Consider the following 20042-nt stretch of genomic DNA (forward strand, 5'->3'; position numbering starts at 1 on the left):
ACATTGTGCATGCTCTGTTGCCTGTGTCTATGTGCCTGTGGTTCTGTCAGTGTGATCATGTGATGTATCTGACCCCAGGAATGTGTCAATAAAGTTTCCCCTTCCTGGGACAATGAATTCACGGTGTTCTTATTTCAATTTCCAGGAGTATAGATTTGCATCACTAACAAATTCTGTCTCTTCTTCAAATTTAATATTTTTGTTTGTTAATTATCTTTCTAATATCAAGTGGCTCATGAAGAATAAAATTTGTAACAAAATTTTTGATTAATAATGTCAGTTATTCATGCAATCTGTTTCCCTTCCTAGTTTTGATGAACATTTTTGTGCATCGTTAGAGTTAATTTAATATTTTTTTTCTCACCTTATCTCAGCACAGACTCCTGAATCACCACTCATCACTGGAAGGCTGTTAGGCTCTTCATTACTGCCTAAACTGTCCATTCGACCAAGATCTGTATCATAACAGGAAAGTGTGTCGGCTTCCATGTCCCACACATACAAACGAGGGTCAGGTTGGAAATTTGACTGGAACAGTAATATAAAATATTATTATTGAAATATGCTATGCCATACACAAGTCATACAGTCAGACTGCAGTGTATTTCTTAGGGCATATTTTATGCTCTGCGATGAACAGGAAAGTTACTCACACAATAAATATAGCAGCAACAGGAGGAAAAACCTCACGTTACATTTGAACACTATAATAAATTTGTGTTAGCAATTTTGCTCAATCTTACTGTCACTTAACAGGTGTTAAAGAAATTTATGGGATGTACAGTCAGCATATTACTGAACTTTTTTTTGCACATTCTTTTTTTTTATAATTATAGCTTATGCCTGAGAATAGAACTTTAGAGAGAGAGAGAGAGAGAGAGAGGGAGAGGGGGGGGGTGGACCTTTATTTTCTGGACTGTATAGTAATCATTCTTCTATACAAACAAAAAAGGGAATGTAGACCTGTGTTTTAATAATATACTCTACAACCCATGTTCAAAGCTATGGTCATTAATTTAGAAAATCCAGGATGTAATGTAACAATATTCTGAAAAGGAAAGTTGTTACTCATCATATATTGGAGATGCTGAGTTGCAGATAGGCACAACAAACAGACTCTCACAATTAAAACTTTTGGCCATTAAGGCCTTCGTCAGCAATAGACGACACACACACACACACACACACACACACACACTCATGCACACCCAACTCACACACGACTGTTGTTTCAGTTGCCTGAGACTTCATAATATTGGTTATTAATAGGTTATCTAATGGTACTGGACCTGAGAAAGCAAAGTTTCTATATGTTTTCGACAGAGTGGTGATGTAAGAAACTGTGCAGTGATGAGGTCAGTGAGTTTTGAAGTTAGTTTCTCACTCTACCTTCCTTCAGTTTCTACATTTATCTAATGCAATACGAAAGCAACTCTTGAATTTAGTATAACCATACTTGCTGCCATACATTTACTAAAACACAAAGAAATTGGGAATGTAACAAAAAACTATTTCTAATATAATTTTGCTCCTAAGATATACTGTATATCTGAAGTATTTCCAAATGACATTTCCACAGACAGTGGGAAGAAAGGTGAAAATGAAGTAAAAAAATAACTTGTGTGTAAGAAAGCTGCAACAAGTTTTATCATTTACTAATTCTGGTGATGGAGTGCTCAACGAACAAGAAATTGACACAGGACAAAGAAGACAGAAGATGTGAAAAATGTAGTGGTCACTTTAAAGAAGGATTTGATGAGACAAAGGAGCACAAATAACAGAAACAGCCTGCTACCATAGCTCTCCATAAAACTGTTTTAAGATTTTAACAGATAAGACATTTAGGGTCAATGTGGAGGCTGTCTGGCTGGCCTCGCACGTTCATCCTGTCAGTGGGCAGGTGGCTGCTCCTTCAGCAGGGCCCGAGCAGGCACACAGGGGCAAAGGCTTGCTGGTTATTGGGAACTCCAACGTTAGGCGGGTGATGGAGCCCCTTAGGGAAAGGGCTGGAAAGAATTCCAATGTGCACTCAGTTTGTCTGCCGGGGGGCCTCATCCAAGATGTGGAGGCGGCCTTGCCTGCGGCTATCGAGCGTATGGGGTGCAGTCGTCTGCAAGTAGTTGCTCACGTTGCACCAATGATGCCTGTCGCCTGGGTTCTGAGGTGATCCTCAGTTCGTACAGGCAGCTGGCGGATTTGGTGAAGACCGCTGGCCTCTCATGCGGGGTGCAAGCAGAGCTCTCTATTTGCAGCATTGTTCCCAGAGTGGATCGGGGTCCTTTGGTTTGGAGCCAAGTGGAGGGTCTCAACCAGGGGCTTCACCGACTCTGTGACGATCTTGGCTGCAGATTTCTAGACTTGCGCTATTGGGTGGGGAATTGTAGGACGCCCCTAGATAGGTCAGGGGTGCACTACACAGAGGAAGCAGCTACTTGGGTAGCAGAGTACTTGTGGTGTGCAGATGGGGGTTTTTTAGGCTAGGCAGTAGTGCGAGGTGTCCTGATGAACACTCACCAGTCAACGTGCAGGCAGGGAAATCAGGACGCACTTAGTGTAAAGACACTTCAGCTATCAAGATATCAGCAGTAAATATTCAGAGTGTTCGGAATAAAGTTCCTGAATTTACTGCCCTCCAGGAAGCATGTGGCACACAAATTATTCTCAGGACTGAGACCTGGCTGAACCCTGAGATAGGAAGTTCTGAAATATCTAGTGAGGGTTGGAATGTGTATCGGAAAGACAGATTAGACATTGTAGGAGGGGGTGTCTTCATTGCAGTTGACAAAAATATTGTGTCTACTGAGGTCAAAGTAGAGCGTGATTGTGAAATTATCTGGACACGTTTAACAGGGCTAGGAGAAATAAAGTTAATTGTTGGGTGTTATTACTGACCACCAGGATCCACTGTGGCAGTTCTAGAATCATTCAAAGGGAGTCTACACTCTGTATCGCAGAAGTACCCGGATCATGCTATATTAATCAGAGGCGACTTCAACCTACCTAGTATAGACTGGGATGTCTATGGATTCATTACAGGTGGTACAGACAAGCCATTGTGTGAATTACTTTTGAACACATTATCCGAAAACTGTCTTGAGCAGCTAAATCGACAGCCAATGTGTAATGGAAATATTTTAGATCTGGTAGCCATGAACAGACCAGACCTCATCGACAGTGTCAGTGTTGAGACAGGGGTTCGTGATCATGATGTTGTCATTATGACTATGGTTACAAAAGTTAAAAAGTCGGTCAAGAAGGCTACGAGAGTATTCTTACTAGAAAGAGCAGATAAGCAGTTGTTAGCATCCCACTTAGTAAATGAATCGACTTCATTTACTTCCGGTACAATGGACATGGAAGAATTATGGGAAAATTTTAAACACATCGTAAATCACGCATTGGACAAGTATGTGCCGATGAAGTGAGTTATGGACGCAAAAGACCCACCGTGGTTTAACAGTGCAATTCGGAGAATGCTCAGGAAGCAAAGACAGTTGCACTCGCGGTACAAGAAAGATCGGGACAATGAGGACAGGCAAAAGTTAGTAGAGATTCGTGCTGCTGCAAAAAGAGCAATGTGCAAAGCATTCAACCACTACCACCATCATATCTTAGCAAAAGATCTTGCTGAAAACCCAAGGAAATTCTGGTCTTACATAAAATCAGTAAGCGGGTCGAAGGCTTCCATCCAGTCACTCACTGATCAGTCTGGCCTGGCAACGGAAGACGGCAAAACGAAAGCTGAAATTTTAAATTTAGCATTTGAGAAATCTTTCACACAGGAGGATCGTACAAACATACCACCATGTGAGTCTCGTACAGATTCCCATATGGAGGACATAGTGATAGACATCCCTGGGGTTGTGAAGCAGCTGAATGGGTTGAAAATAAATAAATCGCCAGGTCCTGATGGGATTCCAATTCGGTTTTACACAGAGTACTCTACTGCATTGCCTCCTTACTTAGCTTGCATTTATCGTGAATCTCTTGCCCAACGTAAAGCCCCAAGTGACTGAAAAAAAGTGCAGGTGACGCCTGTATATAAGACGGGTAGAAGGACGGATCCTCAAAATTACAGACCAATATCCTTAACATCGGTTTGTTGCAGGATTCTCGAACATATTATCATTTCAAATACAATGAATTTCCTTGAGACAGAGAAATTGCTGTCCATGCATCAGCACGGCTTTAGAAAGCATTGCTCCTGCAAAACGCATCTCACTCTTTTTTCACATATCTTGCGAACCGTGGATGAATGGTATCAGACGGATGCCATATTCCTTGACTTCAGGACAGCGTTTGACTCGGTGCCCCACTGCAGACTCCAAACTAAGGTATGAGCATATGGGATTGGTTCTCAAATATGTGAGTGGCTCGAAGACTTCTTAAGTAATAGAACCCAGTATGTTGTCCTTGATGATGAGTGTTCATCCGAGGTGAGGGTATCATCTGGAGTGCCCCATGGAAATGTGGTATGTCCGCTGTTGTTTTCTATCTACATAAATGATCTTTTGGATAGGGTGGATAGCAATGTGCGGCTGTTTGCTGATGATGCTGGGGTGTACGGGAAGGTGTCGTCACTGAGTGACTGTAGGTGGATACAAGATGACTTGGACAGAATTTGTGATTGGTGTAAAGAATGGCAGCTAACTCTAAATATAGATAAATGTAAATTAATGCAGATGAATAGGAAAAAGAATCCTGTGATGTTTGAATACTCCATTAGTAGTGTAGCGCTTGACACAGTCACGTCGATTAAATATTTGGGCGTAACATTGCAGAGTGATATGAAGTGGGACAAGCATGTAATGGCAGTTGTGGGGAAGGCGGATAGTCGTCTTTGGTTCATTGGAAGAATTTTGGGAAGATGTGATTCATCTGTAAAGGAGACCGCTTATAAAACACTAATATGACCTATTCTTGAGTACTGCTCGAGCGTTTGGGATCCCTATCAGGGCGGATTGAGGGAGAACATAGAAGCTATTCAGAGGCGGGCTGCTAGATTTGTTACTGGTAGGTTTGATCATCACACGAGTGATACGGAAATGCTTCAGGAACTCGGGTGGGAGTATGGTGGATTGCGGAGTATGTATGTAGATGTAGATGTAGATGTAGATTTAGCTGGCAGATAAACATGACAAGATCTATGAGCTGGATGAATTATGGAAATGGTTTAAGAAGGATTTCAAAAAGTATTTCATCAGTGCCATGAGAAGGAATTAGATTAAAATACAGTGATTTGCTACTGAGGAAATTTAGAGAACCAGCATTTCAGGCTGACTGCAGTACAATTTTACTGCCGCCTACTTACATTTCGCGGAAAGACCACAAAGAGAAGATAAGAGAGATTAGGGCTCATACAGAGGCATATAGGCAGTCATTTTTCCCTCGTTCTGTTTGGGAGTGGAACAGGGAGAGAAGATGCTAGTTGTGGTATGAGGTACCCTCCGCCATGCACCGTATGGTGGATTGCATGGAGTATGTATGTAGATGTAGATGTAAATTTAGCTGGCAGATAAACATGACAAGATCTATGAGCTGGATGAATTATGGAAATGGTTTAAGAAGGATTTCAAAAAGTATTTCATCAGTACCATGAGAAGGAATTAGATTAAAAGACAGTACTACCAAAAGTGAAGAAACAAAAGAACAGGAAATGAGAGTTTTATGAGTTATGGTCATGCAAGGCAAACAAAAGTTGCTCACCCAAAAAAAAAAGAGATGGTGATCATTTGTCAATTTTTTTAATTATCCTAATAAATAAAGTCAGATGCTTCAACAGCTTTAGATTCTAAAATTCAGTTTTTGTAACTAACATAAATTCCCTGTCATATGAGCAAAGGCAGGTGTAATATAATACAGTTCTCTACACATTACAGGAACAAACAGATCTGTCTGCAGCAAACAATGATCCACCAGAAAATATCTTTATTAAAATGTGTTAAATTATTTAAATATATCCACCCTGCTTCCCTGTCTATATCTGAGTCACTATGTTACAGGTAATACAAATGTCTTTTCTTTAATTTATAAATCTTAAATGGCCGTTAAAATTTCTATCTATTTGGTAGAAAGGACTTACTCTAGCTACAGTGATGGAGACCCGTGTGCCAGTGCAGTTACTGCAAGCAAGCATGACCTCTCCAAAGTCGGGGAGCTCATCATCCAAGTTTCGTGAACGCCCATGCTGCTTAGCCTCTCTAGAATGCAGACAAAAATGTTTATAAAAACTGAATAGTTATTTTCAAATTCCTCATTGCATCACTAGTTCTTTAGGCAGTAGCATCAGAATACATAGGAATTATTGTAAGAACTGCAACCAATACTGCTTTAAAACTAAACTGATACGTTATTCCAATATTATTCATTGATTATAAATTTCATGACTTCATCTACAATGGGTATAGATGTATTAGCCAACTGTGACATATGAACATTGGTGCTGGATCAGGACTCGAATTCGGCTTTCTTGCTTATTGCAAGCTGTCACCTTAACCATTAGGTTATTTGTGCACGCTTTCTAGCCTGATCCAAACCTCCTCAAGTTACTGTCAATATCCTTACATCATAGTGTTAGGCATATAAGTAAGTAAACTAAGACAGTGAAATGCAAATTTGTGCACACTAAAGTGGTGTACAGAAAATAAGTTACTGATTACATCTACTGATGTCCAAAAACAAAATCAGACAGCCTTAAAATCAATCTAAGAAAGAAAAATTAAAAATATAATAACCATCAAAAGAATTAAATTAATTCTTTATAACATTAAAGGATTACAGAAACACAGGAATCAGGTTTGTTCAAATAAACAATGAAATGTACATAGTCCATTAATGACAATATCAATGAATAATGGGAAAAACATTAAAAAACAATGACAACCCTTTGTGATGGATAATAAAAACATATTACCATTTTCCCTAGTTCAACATTTCCCGAAGGTATGCCGAATCAGTCATTTTCACAGGCTAATAGTAAAATATTCTAACAACAGGGTAAAGAACACAGGATGATCTATTCTGTCAGAAAACTTTCTTGTCTTGCCCCTTTTCGCATTATGTGTGTAGGTGGGTGGGAAGGGGGAGAGGAGAGTGGGAGCTGTTGGTGATGAACGATGAGATTTAGTTCTATATGAAATTATGTGTACATTGCATTCTTATCTTTACCACATAACTCCAGCTATAATTTTAAGACATCACTTAAGTGATACTACTCTCAAAGAAGATGGTAACAATATATTTAATGACACAGTGATGCAAAATCATAAACTTCACATAAATTTTCATTGAAACATGAATGCAAAATATTGCATTAAGTATACACCCTGTAATCAAAAATTTTAATTACATAACTAATTTTTATTGCTGTGTTAATGTAATTCTATGAAGACATACAAACACATTTATGAACAGTAACTTCCATACTAAGTTGAAAAATGTTTTGCATGCAGTGACTGTCATAATTATTGAGACTCAGTTAAGTTGGACAAACTTTCATTATGCACCATTATTCTACTTCTGTTTGACTGATCCCTTTCTTTTCCCTTTTATAAGATATCTTTGCTTCATCATATTTTGTACATCATAAACTGTGTCTTTTTATGGTTATCCAATGTAACAGTTTGTTCAAAATTCCTTATTCTTGAATCATTTCCAATCATACCATACCATTTTTGTAGTGGACTTGTACTTGTTAACCCTGTCCCCCTATTCTTGAAATTTTCAATGTACTGTTGAGAAATTTCATGTTACTGATTTTTATTTTCTATTCTTTTTTTCTAAGGTATTCTGATTCAAATGTCAAATTCAACATATTAGCATAACACTGGTGGCATAAAATGTAGTGCATTTATTCTTATTAGGAGACATGATTTCACCCTTAAACTGCTCAAATATAAATAAGGTGTCAGCATGTTAACACAAATACCTGGATTACTCTTATATCTTTCTAATATGTCTGATATTACTGTGGATGAAAGTGAAAGAACTTCTAATATGTAGCTCCACAGACCTGTGTGACAAATTCCAGAGACGCACGATTCCCAGAGATGAAGCAACAGTCAGAAAGGAGCCACAGAGTGACATGACAATTGGCTGACCTTCTGCTGCCCCAAGAGATAGGGTTTGCTTTATAGTGCCGTGTAAGGTGCGGATGTCCAGTTTAGCACCTACTGACAGTACCACCAGATTTTCTTCATACAAAACACAAGTGTCCACTTCGCACGCAAATGTTGCTGGAAATAATACCAATGTGAGGAAACACAACATTTCAAATTTAGTCATCTCATTATACATATGAGAAAAGATTTATTAAATTTCTATAATTTCTTACAGAACAAGTAGGGAGTAAAGCATAAAAGAAAAGTAAAAGTAACAATTCTTCTGCTTTCAAATGCATAAAGTAGTTTGCAATAGCATGAATGTCATTTTCCTACAATTCTCCATTCACCTGCCATTTTGATACACTTTCTTCAAAACCACACAATCGTACGGCCAATATAGCTGATAGAGTTTTGAGCAACATCTGTGACTTTATTCACGTGTATGTCCTCATTTTTTGCATGCACCTTAAGTATAACGTTGAAAGACAAGGTCATGGAGGACACTTAGCACTACAAGTTGTATTGTACTGTATCTTTAGAGATGCACTCAGTCATTCAATGTACAAAAGTGTCAATACGATATGGGACAAGTCAAACAGATGATGAGAGAGCATGTATATAAATAACATTGTTTCTTGTAGTGAACATCACAATGAAGATATGTTATGTATGTATTCATAATAATATAAGAATAAGTTCAAATAATAATGCTGGTCACAATCACACAGCACAAGTTCATTAATGAACTACAGGTTATTTCTAGTAAAACAGTTTAGTTTTGAAAGATAATCAAAGCATATAATTTTGTTTATGACAGATCACATTCAAGAAAGTCTTGTATGCTGTAGAAGCAGTGTTTTGTAAGCAGTGTCCTTAGTGTTATATAAACATTCCACGTGGGAAAAATATATTAAAAAACAAAGATGGTGTGACTTACCAAATGAGAAAGCGCTGGTAGATACACACAATAAAAAACACTCAAACACACACACAAATTTCAAGCTTTCGCAACCTAAGGTTGTTTCATCAGGAAAGAGGGAAGGAGAGGGAATGACGAAATGATGTGGGTTTTAAGAGGAGGGTAAGGATTCATTCCAATCCCAGGAGTGGAAAGACTTACCTCAGGGGGAAAAAAGGACAGGTATACACTCGCACACACACACATATCCATCCGCACATATACAGACACAGGCAGACATATTAGTAGATGTCCAGTATTTGTAGAATGTGGAACTAGTCTTAACAATTTTCTCGGTCTTGTGTCATGGTGGTGACTATCCATATTCCAGTGCAGTCTACCTGTCTGCCTGTGTCTGTATATGTGTGGATGGATATGTGTCTGTGTGCGAGTGTATATCTGTTCTTTTTTCCCCCCTAAGGTAAGTCTTTCTGCTCCCGGGATTGGAATGACTCCTTACCCTCTCCCATAAAACCCACATCCTTTTGTGTTTTCCTCTCCTTCCCTCTTTCCTGATGAAGCTACCTTCGGTTGCAAAAGCTTGAAATTTGTATGTGTGTTTGTATGTTTTTTATTGTGTCTATCTACCAGCGCTTTCTCGTTTGGTAAGTCACAGCATCTTAGTTTTTTAATATATATATTGGTTCTTGAATACTTTCTGCTCCGTACAATTCAATTCCCATACATTAAACACTACACAGTTTAGTAGAATGTGGAACTAGTCTTAACAATTTTCTCGATCTTGTGTCATAGTGGTGACTATCCATATTCCAAAGCAGTCTACTGATGTTTTGTTTAATAGAACGGAGCAGTACAAATGTATACTGACAAGGGAGAGCTAGTATTTTTAATTTTTTGAAGAGTAGTTTACATGTTTCACTTTGCTGTTTGTACAGGATTATTCGAATTGCTTTTTCTTGCAGAATAAATAATTTCACTGATTCAGTACTATGACCCCAAAAAATAATTCCATAGCATAGTACTGAATGGAAAAAAGAGCATAATCTATGCATGTCAGTGTGCCGGCATTGAACTCATCCCTCAGTGAGTGGAGAATAAAACAAACTTTGCTGAACCTGGAACTACTCCGGTCGATGTCACTTTTCCACATAAATGTGTCAGTGATGAACCCATAATGGTATAGTTTGTTTACAAATGTGCAGGCATGTGCCAATCAACATTGTGTGCAGCAGTCAGGAGGAGGTAGGATGGACACACAGATTATCTGAGTAGAACAGTGGACAGCTGGAAGAAAATGAATTCAAGTATATCAGTATGTGTTGTAAGACAGAGCACTGTGGGTATGAGTAGATACACAGGTGCTAAGGTCAAAATTTTACTTATCTTCCCAAGTAATGTTTTTGGTTTCCAAAAATTACTTTAAGAAAATTCTGGGGAGACTTATTTAAAAACCTATCATACACCCTCATATTTCTATCTCTAACGTCCACTGGGGAGCTATCCTTATCCACGCTGGCTGAACAACCATGTAACTTGAGAAGAATTGTCAGAAGCTTATACAAGGCACGGTCATCTCTTTCAATAATGCAGTATTAGTGCCTAATATTAAGATAAGTGCAGTCCAGGATGACACCACAACCATCTGTATAGTACCCCTGGCATTATCATGAGTGTCCATCACCAGGGCTGCTTGTTATGGCTCATGTATGGTTCTCACCTCTGACAGGCAGCCCCAAATAAAGTTCGCAAAGATGGACTGTCAGTCACTGCTCTATTTTGAATGAAGTTTCCGGTAATTTGAATTATAAAATAGGTTGCTCCTGTGCTTCTTCTTGGATTTAATTTGTACTGTTTTTCTTGAATTTTGAAGAACTGAGTAAATATTCTGTCTGTGATTATTTTGACATTTTTCTACACAGCTCGAATGCAAACATACGTCTATGCCTTGGATGAATCTTTTAGCCTCTTCATAAGTTCTGCATGATGTAATCTGCTGGTGGGAATACCATAGTATATTTCTTCTCTCCATGGAAGGAATCTTATACTGCTATTCTGAAACTTACTTAGTGATTTCACTCAAAGATTAGTTCAGAAATGTGCCCCGCACATACCAACATGCGGTGGCATATATTTATACTTAATTATTTGTAGGGTAGTAATTTCAGTTGTGAATACATTTCACCTGGAAGAATGGGTTTCCATGCACCAATAAACTTTTCAGTATTTATCTTACTACTATATCTGTGATGATAAAAGCTGTAATTAAGATAAAGATTTGGGGAAATAAGCACTAGCAGTTTCTGAATTATATGGGGCCATGAAAAAGTTATGACTGCAATTTGAGAAATCTCCCATGGTACGTTTGACCATGTCACTCAAACATTTAGAATGAGGGAAGAAAGAAGAATTACAGCAACTGCAAACTGTTTATGAAAATCTTAACATATCATTTAACAATACTCACCAACAGACTTTGCAGCCATATTAGCAGCTGTAACAGAAGTAGCACCCTCACTGGGTGGTAACAACTGGTAAACAGCAAGTGTTCGTGCACTCCAAGCAGCAATGTGTTGTGATGACACAGCTACACCAGATACTTGCAGATCAACTTTCAGTTCCATGTAGTGCATAGGTGCAGGTGGGAGAGTCTGTACTTGCAGTACATTTGGAGATATCTGTACTGCTGATACCTGTTATATGGAAATTCCTTACATTACATACAACGAAACAATTGTTAAAATATAATCAATATCACAATTAAAATACAATTTGACAATAATTAATAATACATAGATACCACACATGTTTACTGTGCTGATGCAAAGTGATACGAGTAACTATCATTATTAAAGTATAACAGAACTATTTGTGTTTCCTCATTATCAAAGGAACCTTACAGATCACCTACAGAAGTATGACAGAGATAAAATGCTAGCTTGCGTGTAGGAGTATTTTCACATTTTCGTGAAGCTCAGTAAGGCAGAATGTCATACACATCATACTGGTAGAAACAGTATGTTGAGGAGAACACACTGAATGAAAAATCTGGCTGTACAATTTTTGCATGTCAGATGGTGGAAGAAGGTTTGCAAAGAACACCTGGAATGTGTAAAATGTTATACAAATGACAGCAGAGAACGTAAATGCAGAGAAAAGGACTGGTTAGAGGTGCCTAAAGTAGGAGAAAAAAAATTCGTAATACAGTTGGAAGAATGTTGAAAAGTAGGAGAAAGGGAGGAAAAGTGGTCAGAGAAGACAATGGAAGTGTAATTATAATTCCATAAAAAACAAATTATTAATAGATAACCCAAAGTGTAACATTACTGAAGGGAGTAGCAGTCGATGCAATGAATGTTGGTTGTCAAAAGTATTTGAAACCACTCCTTACTTTAAACCATCCACAAATACAGAGACATTACTTGGTCTGCATTAACTTATATGCTAGAAATATGTAAAATATTCCTACAACCATGAAACAAAAGACATCATTTTTCTAGGTTTTGTCTAGTCTAAACTTTTGCAACATCCATACAAAATCACAATTAGCAATTAAAGGTGTATGAAATAACTAACCCCATAAGCATATAAGTAACAAGTGTATGGTTTTAGATTACAGGAAGAATCACGTATGATAAAGCTTTGTGTAAGATGGGAGCCACAGTGATTGACTGAATACTGGTCAGGAGGAAAGGTAAAATTCTCGTTCATTTTTGGACTATTACTGGAATACTGCAACTCCTTCTTTTCCGCACTGATTTTTTATGTGGTTGAGTGATGTATCCACTGTTCCACGTCAGAAATGAAACAGTAATCAAAACAATAAGTGGTGCTATATCTGGGATACAAAAATAATTCTTGTTATTGGTTGCTTTGCAAAGATTAAAACAGTAACTGGTAAATACTATGCAACTTTTCTGGACCAAATGCATAAAATAAAGTTGTACAAGTGGTGTGGATTGCCAAAACAAACCATATCTTTCATTATAAACAAACACCTGCCCACAAATGTGATTTGACACTGAGAAAACTAGGTATTTTTAGAACCAGATTTGGCACCCTCTGACTTCGAACTTTTCCCACAGCTGAATAGATTGGCAATTGGAAACATTTAAAGTCCAGTAATGAATGTTATGGCATTTGCAGGTGAGTATTTTGCAGGCTTCCCAGAATTACATTTTATGGATATAATCTACTCAACATAAAAATCTTGGAAAAAGTTCACTGATCATAAGGGGACTGCATCTAAAATCATCTTTTTTTCCTTGTCCTACAGTGAATGTAAATATTAAAATGTGACTTTGTTAATTGAATTTTTTAAATGTCTTTGCCACAAGATATCTTGGGCCTACATTACATAACCGAACCAGTCAAAGGCATATTGACTGAAATCAAGCAATGGAAAATCCAGGATCGAATGTAACAATATTATGAAAAGGAAAGTTGCTACTCATCATATAGTGGAGATGCTGGATGATACAGGGTGTTTCAAAAATGACCGGTATATTTGAAACGGCAATAAAAACTAAACGAGCAGCGATAGAAATACACCGTTTGTTGCAATATGCTTGGGACAACAGTACATTTTAAGGCGGACAAACTTTCGAAATTACAGTAGTTACAATTTTCAACAACAGATGGCGCTGCAAGTGATGTGAAAGATATAGAAGACAACGCAGTCTGTGGGTGCGCCATTCTGTACGTCGTCTTTCTGCTGTAAGCGTGTGCTGTTCACAACGTGCAAGTGTGCTGTGGACAACATGGTTTATTCCTTAGAACAGAGGATTTTTCTGGTGTTGGAATTCCACCGCCTAGAACACAGTGTTGTTGCAACAAGACGAAGTTTTCAACGGAGGTTTAATGTAACCAAAGGACCGAAAAGCGATACAATAAAGGATTTGTTTGAAAAATTTCAACGGACTGGGAACGTGACGGATGAACGTGCTGGAAAGGTAGGGCGACCGCATACGGCAACCACAGAGGGCAACGCGCCGCTAGTGCAGCAGGTGATCCAACAGCGGCCTCGGGTTTCCGTTCGCCGTGTTGCATCTGCGGTCCAAATGACGCCAACGTCCACGTATCGTCTCATGCGCCAGAGTTTACACCTCTATCCATACAAAATTCAAACGCGGCAACCCCTCAGCGCCGCTACCATTGCTGCATGCGAGACATTCGCTAACGATATAGTGCACAGGATTGATGACGGCGATATGCATGTGGGCAGCATTTGGTTTACTGACGAAGCTTATTTTTACCTGGATGGCTTCGTCAATAAACAGAACTGGCGCATATGGGGAACCGAAAAGCCCCATGTTGCAGTCCCATCGTCCCTGCATCCTCAAAAAGTACTGGTCTGGGCCGCCATTTCTTCCAAAGGAATCATTGGCCCATTTTTCAGATCCGAAACGATTACTGCATCACGCTATCTGGACATTCTTCGTGAATTTGTGGCGGTACAAACTGCCTTAGACGACACTGCGAACACCTCGTGGTTTATGCAAGATGGTGCCCGGCCACATCGCACGGCCGACGTCTTTAATTTCCTGAATGAATATTTCGATGATCGTGTGATTGCTTTGGGCTATCCGAAACATATAGGAGGCGGCGTGGATTGGCCTCCCTATTCGCCAGACATGAACCCCTGTGACTTCTTTCTGTGGGGACACTTGAAAGACCAGGTGTACCGCCAGAATCCAGAAACAATTGAACAGCTGAAGCAGTACATCTCATCTGCATGTGAAGCCATTCCGCCAGACACGTTCTCAAAGGTTTCGGGTAATTTCATTCAGAGACTACGCCATATTATTGCTATGCATGGTGGATATGTGGAAAATATCGTACTATAGAGTTTCCCAGACCACAGTGCCATCTGTTGTTGACAATTGTAACTACTGTAATTTCGAAAGTTTGTCTGCCTGAAAATGCACTGTTGTCCCAAGCATATTGCAACAAACGGTGTATTTCTATCGCTGCTCGTTTAGTTTTTATTACCGTTTCAATTATACCGGTCATTTTTGAAACACCCTGTAGATAGGCATAACAAAAAAACTGTCACAAATAAAGCTTTCAGCTAGTAAGGCCTTCATCAACAATGGACAACAGACACAAACACACACACACACACACACACACACACACACACACACACACACACACACACATTCACTAAATGCAACATAAGACTGCAGTCTCAGGCAAGTGAAACCCGTATGGTTTCAGTTACCTGAGACTGCAGTCATGTGTGTGAGCTGTGTTTGCGTGAGTGTATGTATGTGTGTGTGTCTGTCATCTATTGTTGACGAAGGCCTTACTGGCCAAAAGCTTTATTTGTGACAGTCTCTTTGTTGTGCCTATCTGTGACTTAGCATCTCCACTATAGCAACGTTCCTTTCCATAATACTGTTACATATTGAATGAAAGCGATCATGACAACTAGTTTTGTAAACACAGCTTCGCATTCTTGTAGTGTTCAGCATGATGTAATATATAATACTTTCAGTACACAAACATCCAAAGGATTTTTGGTAACTCAGAGGAAATGAGTAATACAAGAAACTTTTCAAAATTACCCACTTTGCTGATGATGTATGCCTAGGTGTGATTGCTATTGTAACAGAGCAGCCAGAAAGTCAGCAGGAGTATTACCTGTATCTAAAGGATATTACCAGATTTATTGCCTTTTTGTTTATTAAACATTACTTTAATATTTGTATATCAGAAAGAAGTAAATGTGTCTGTATGTAAGGATTGGTGCAGGCCAGTTTTGGCGCGAGTATGTTCGTGAGTGAACATTCTGATTGGCAGTCAGTATGGTTAGCCAATCAGAACTGAGACAGTTCCCACTCATTACCTGATAGTTATATTGGCAGTGAGGCCACAAGAAAGGAGTCGCTCGCCAGCCTCAGTCGCGGAAGGAAATGTTAAATGTGATGTTTCTAAATATGTGTAAAATGAAGGAATATTGACTTGCTCATATTTGATATGTGTTGTGACTAACACTGATGTAGTTATGGACAGTTTTGTGAAGTTTGGAAGTTCTAGAACTGGACAGATATTTGAGTGTGAAACTTGGCCTGCATAGTATCCGCATTGCAATGTTTCAGTATTCAACCACTGAGCATTTTTGGTGAGCAATTCTTTTTTGAAATCCACCAGAAGGACTAAGTGTAATAACTCATATTAGTGGTGGAATTAATGATTGTTTAACTCGGGTCAGATTTGGATGGATTTCTGGCTGCTGTGCATGTGAAATGAATGTACGCATTGTGAACATGAAGAAAATAGCCAATAGTTTAAATGGGGACTGAATAGTACTGTTTCTTTGGCTAGATGGACAAAATAAACCTTTTTGTGTGGAAATTTTGGACATTATTTTCCAGAAGCCAATCCATTTTCTTACCACCCGATAAAATTTTTAAGGACATTTTTTGTACACAATTTTATTTCATTACTACAGTTGCACAGCCTCAGTAATTGTAGATATTAGATGGTGTTTTTATCAACTCTGCTTTTACATCCTCTTGAAAGTATCTACTTTGCCTAGTGGAGGGACATCGAGCAGACGTTCTGAGGTAGGTGAATAGTAATTTGCAGCCTGCACACAGAATCCTCGAACCCCGCCATTACAGAGTGTCAACAATAAGCCAATAAATCTACATCTACATCTACCCTTTGTGAACCACTGTGAAGTGCATGGCACAGAATACTTCCTATATTACTACATATTGCGGTTTCTTCAAAGATTGATTAAGTGTCTCTGTTTGCACTGTAATTAGCTTAATCAATTTAAACAGTCCCTAAGTTCCTTTAGAAGCAATACCTAGAAGGTTGTAGTCTACTCTTTTTACCTGGTTCTTGAAACTTTCTATACAGTCTTTCGCAGGACAGCTGGCATCTATCTTCATGTGTCTGCCAGTTCAGATTTTACTTTTACTCCAAATATGGAGTTGGACAGACAGTGCTCTGATGACATTGAATGCTTCTCAAAATTTGTTGTGCAGGGAATAAAGGACTCAGAAGTAACATAACAAGTACTGTACGTAGTGATTCATTTAATAACACAACTGCCATGTAAACTCTTATAAACTAAAGTTCAAAAGCAGGAAAGCAATACATAAAATAAGTTAAAGCAAATTTTGACTGTGATATTGAAAAGTATTAGGAATGAAAACATTGTACATAAATGTAAACCTCACTGTGTCAGTATACGCTGCACATAACCGCTGTTCTCGCAAAATGAACACTGTTGTAATTGTATTGGCAGCAAGCAAAGTGCCACCCCATGAAAGCTGTTTGATGGAACCATGCAGCTGACATCCTCGCAGTAATATCCAGTTGTCAGAATCTGCACCAGAACTGACAGCAGCCCCTCCACTGCCAGCATCAGTAGTAGTGCGTCGCCACATCAGCACTTGTCCAAGAGATGTCCCCGCACAGAGCAGCACTGTTTTGTAATGTGCATGCTTTGTCTTTATTGCAAGCAGATTAGATTACAGTTACAGCTGATGACATGAAATATAAATAAATGATTAGTATGAAAAATGATGATATTATGAAAAGGTCTGATTACTACTCACCATAAAGTGGAGATGTCGAAATGCAGACAGGCACAACAAAAAGACCTCTAAACAAGTAAGTTTTCAGCCAAAAGGCCTTCCTCTGAATTAGACAAAGCACAATACACACACTCGCGAATACGCAACTCATAAACACATGACAGCTGTCTCTGGCTGCCGAGGCCAGACTGCAAGCAACAGTGCATGATGAAAGAAACAGTCAGGGCGGTCGGGGTACGGAGGAGTCTGGGGAGGGGAGGGGGAGAGATAGCAGAGTAGGGTGGGGGATGGTAAAGTGCTGCTTGTGGGAGTCTACAGGGACGAAGTGGTGAGAGGGAAAAAAGTTCAGTTTAAACAATGGAAAATATTTTGAAAAGGACAGACTGCTACTCACCATGTAGTGGATAAAGCTGAGTCGCAGATAGGCACAACAAAAAGATTGTCAAACAAGTAAGTTTTCAACCAAAAGGCCTTCTGAATTACACAAAATACACACACACACACACACACACACACACACATTCAAGCAAATGCAACTCATAAACAAATGCCTTTCTGCAACTCAGCATCTCCTTGCATTTGACTTGAATCTTAATTTCAGCTGCTACTTTTCAGTAATTTCCAAGACTTCTCCTGGGCAAGGCATAAAAATACATGTATATATTATCCATTATTCCTCATTTTCTGTTTTCTTTTTTTTTCCTGATGAATGGGATATCTGATGGTTTAAAAACAAGAGATTACAGTTAATTTTTATGATTAATGACCTAGTACAGTTAGTCCTTTTCAGCAGCTGCAAGGTAGACTTGCTTCATCTGAATCATATCATAGATACTCATAAATATGATTTAAATAAGTTTAAGTGTGTATGTATTGTGTTTATTGTATGAGCTGGTTATTCTACTGAAGCAATACAGAAATATCTGAGAGCTGTTTAGTTTAGTGTTTCTACAGAAAAGGTAAAGTTCAATTTTTGCCACAGAAATATATGTCAAATTAAATTGAGTAAACAAGGACTGATTGAATAAAATTTACTCTTTTTCCTTCAAGGAAATTAATCTGTATGGAAAAAAAGGCATTTACATCCCCTCACTCTGAATTTGAAGCCAGCACCTCAACCTTTCTTTTATTTCCATCATTGCTTTTTTGATGCACAAGTTGAACATTACGGGAGAAAGACTTTGCTGTGTCATCCACACAGGAAATAGCCAGGACAAAAGCACTATAGGTGCAAAGATACGAGCTGGTTTGTCACTTGCAATAGTTCCACTAACGCTATGGGTGGTGCTGAGGATGAAGATATCAATTTCACCTCAGCCAATTGCCAGCCAAGTACAATCTGCCACTGACCAGATGACAACAGACAGAAGCCTACTCGGAAGTTAGGAGAGCAGTTCTCGCTCATTTGGTTATAGATTGTCATCCAGCACTGACTTCGACAGGGAACATTGCTTAGCGAACTCTCAGAAGTGAACAGACAGTTGTAAATTGCATTTGCTATGTACTGTGAAGTTTACCTACAATTATTTGCACTTCGCCATTGAGGGACTTTTTAGTGTTATCTTACATGCAGTGTTGCAGACTTCATTATTCAACAAGTCACAAAAATAAATAAACCTTTTGACTCCTCTGTGTGACTTAGTTACCAATTTGTTGAAGTGCTGTAGAACCTATGTTCTCCTGTCCTGTTACTGACCCTAGGACATCGCTGTATAATAGTGACAAGGAGAAATTGTCTTAGCAGTTTACTGCATCAGAAGCCATTTCATGAACTCACAAACTCTGCCTATCATAACAACAGTGGCAACTCAGCCTCCACAGCAGTAGTGACTAGGGTTTGCAAAAGAATTCATCCCTGTCTTACATGCTTTTTAAACCAAACTATTCTCTCTAAGTCTTCCACTCATTTTGATTTCTCTAGCTTTGTGTACTATTGTACATCATCCATCTTTCCCTACAGCTTGTATCTATTTTTCTGAGAATTTCAAGCACCTTGCAGCATTTTGGGTTGTTAAATGCTTTTACTAAGTCGACAAGTTCAATGACGGCATCTTAATTTTTCTGAAGTATTAGCTCCATTATCAAAAACAGCATAACAAACTGTTGTTTTTCTCTGGTACCTTAACCTTTCCTAAAGTCCAATTGACTGTTATCTAAAAGATTCTCAGTTTTCTTTTCCATTCTTCTGTATATTATTCTGTGAGTAACTTGGATTCATGAGCTCTTAAGCTGATCATGCGATAGCTCTTGCATTTATTTGCCAGTGTTATGTTCAGCATGATATTATCCAAAGATCTGAGTCTCTCTTGTTTGATTACAAACTTTTCCAAAGATCTATCAAACTCTGGATCCCCTAGATCTTCCAAATAAACATCCTTTTCTTCTTTGATTTTATTATCAGATAATTACTTTTTCCTAAAGGTTCACAATGTACTTGTTTGTCTATCCTCTCTCTCCTCCATGTAAACA

At 38.6% G+C, this 20042-nt stretch overlaps 1 protein-coding gene across 1 annotated transcript in view; it reads right to left on the reverse strand.

The window, feature by feature from the left end:
* LOC126162156 (intraflagellar transport protein 140 homolog) overlaps window positions 1–20042 on the reverse strand; it is a 240584-nt gene that overhangs the window by 137314 nt on the left and 83228 nt on the right. Inside the window, exons 7-11 of the mRNA XM_049918458.1 lie at window positions 17214–17461; window positions 11486–11711; window positions 8012–8234; window positions 6083–6200; window positions 365–528 (exon numbers count right to left, since the gene is read on the reverse strand). Coding sequence (XP_049774415.1) covers window positions 365–528; window positions 6083–6200; window positions 8012–8234; window positions 11486–11711; window positions 17214–17461 — 979 coding nt within the window. The remainder of the gene's footprint in view (window positions 1–364; window positions 529–6082; window positions 6201–8011; window positions 8235–11485; window positions 11712–17213; window positions 17462–20042) is intronic.

Source organism: Schistocerca cancellata, chromosome 2 (genome assembly GCF_023864275.1).
Source record: "Schistocerca cancellata isolate TAMUIC-IGC-003103 chromosome 2, iqSchCanc2.1, whole genome shotgun sequence".
NCBI lineage: Eukaryota > Metazoa > Arthropoda > Insecta > Orthoptera > Acrididae > Schistocerca > Schistocerca cancellata.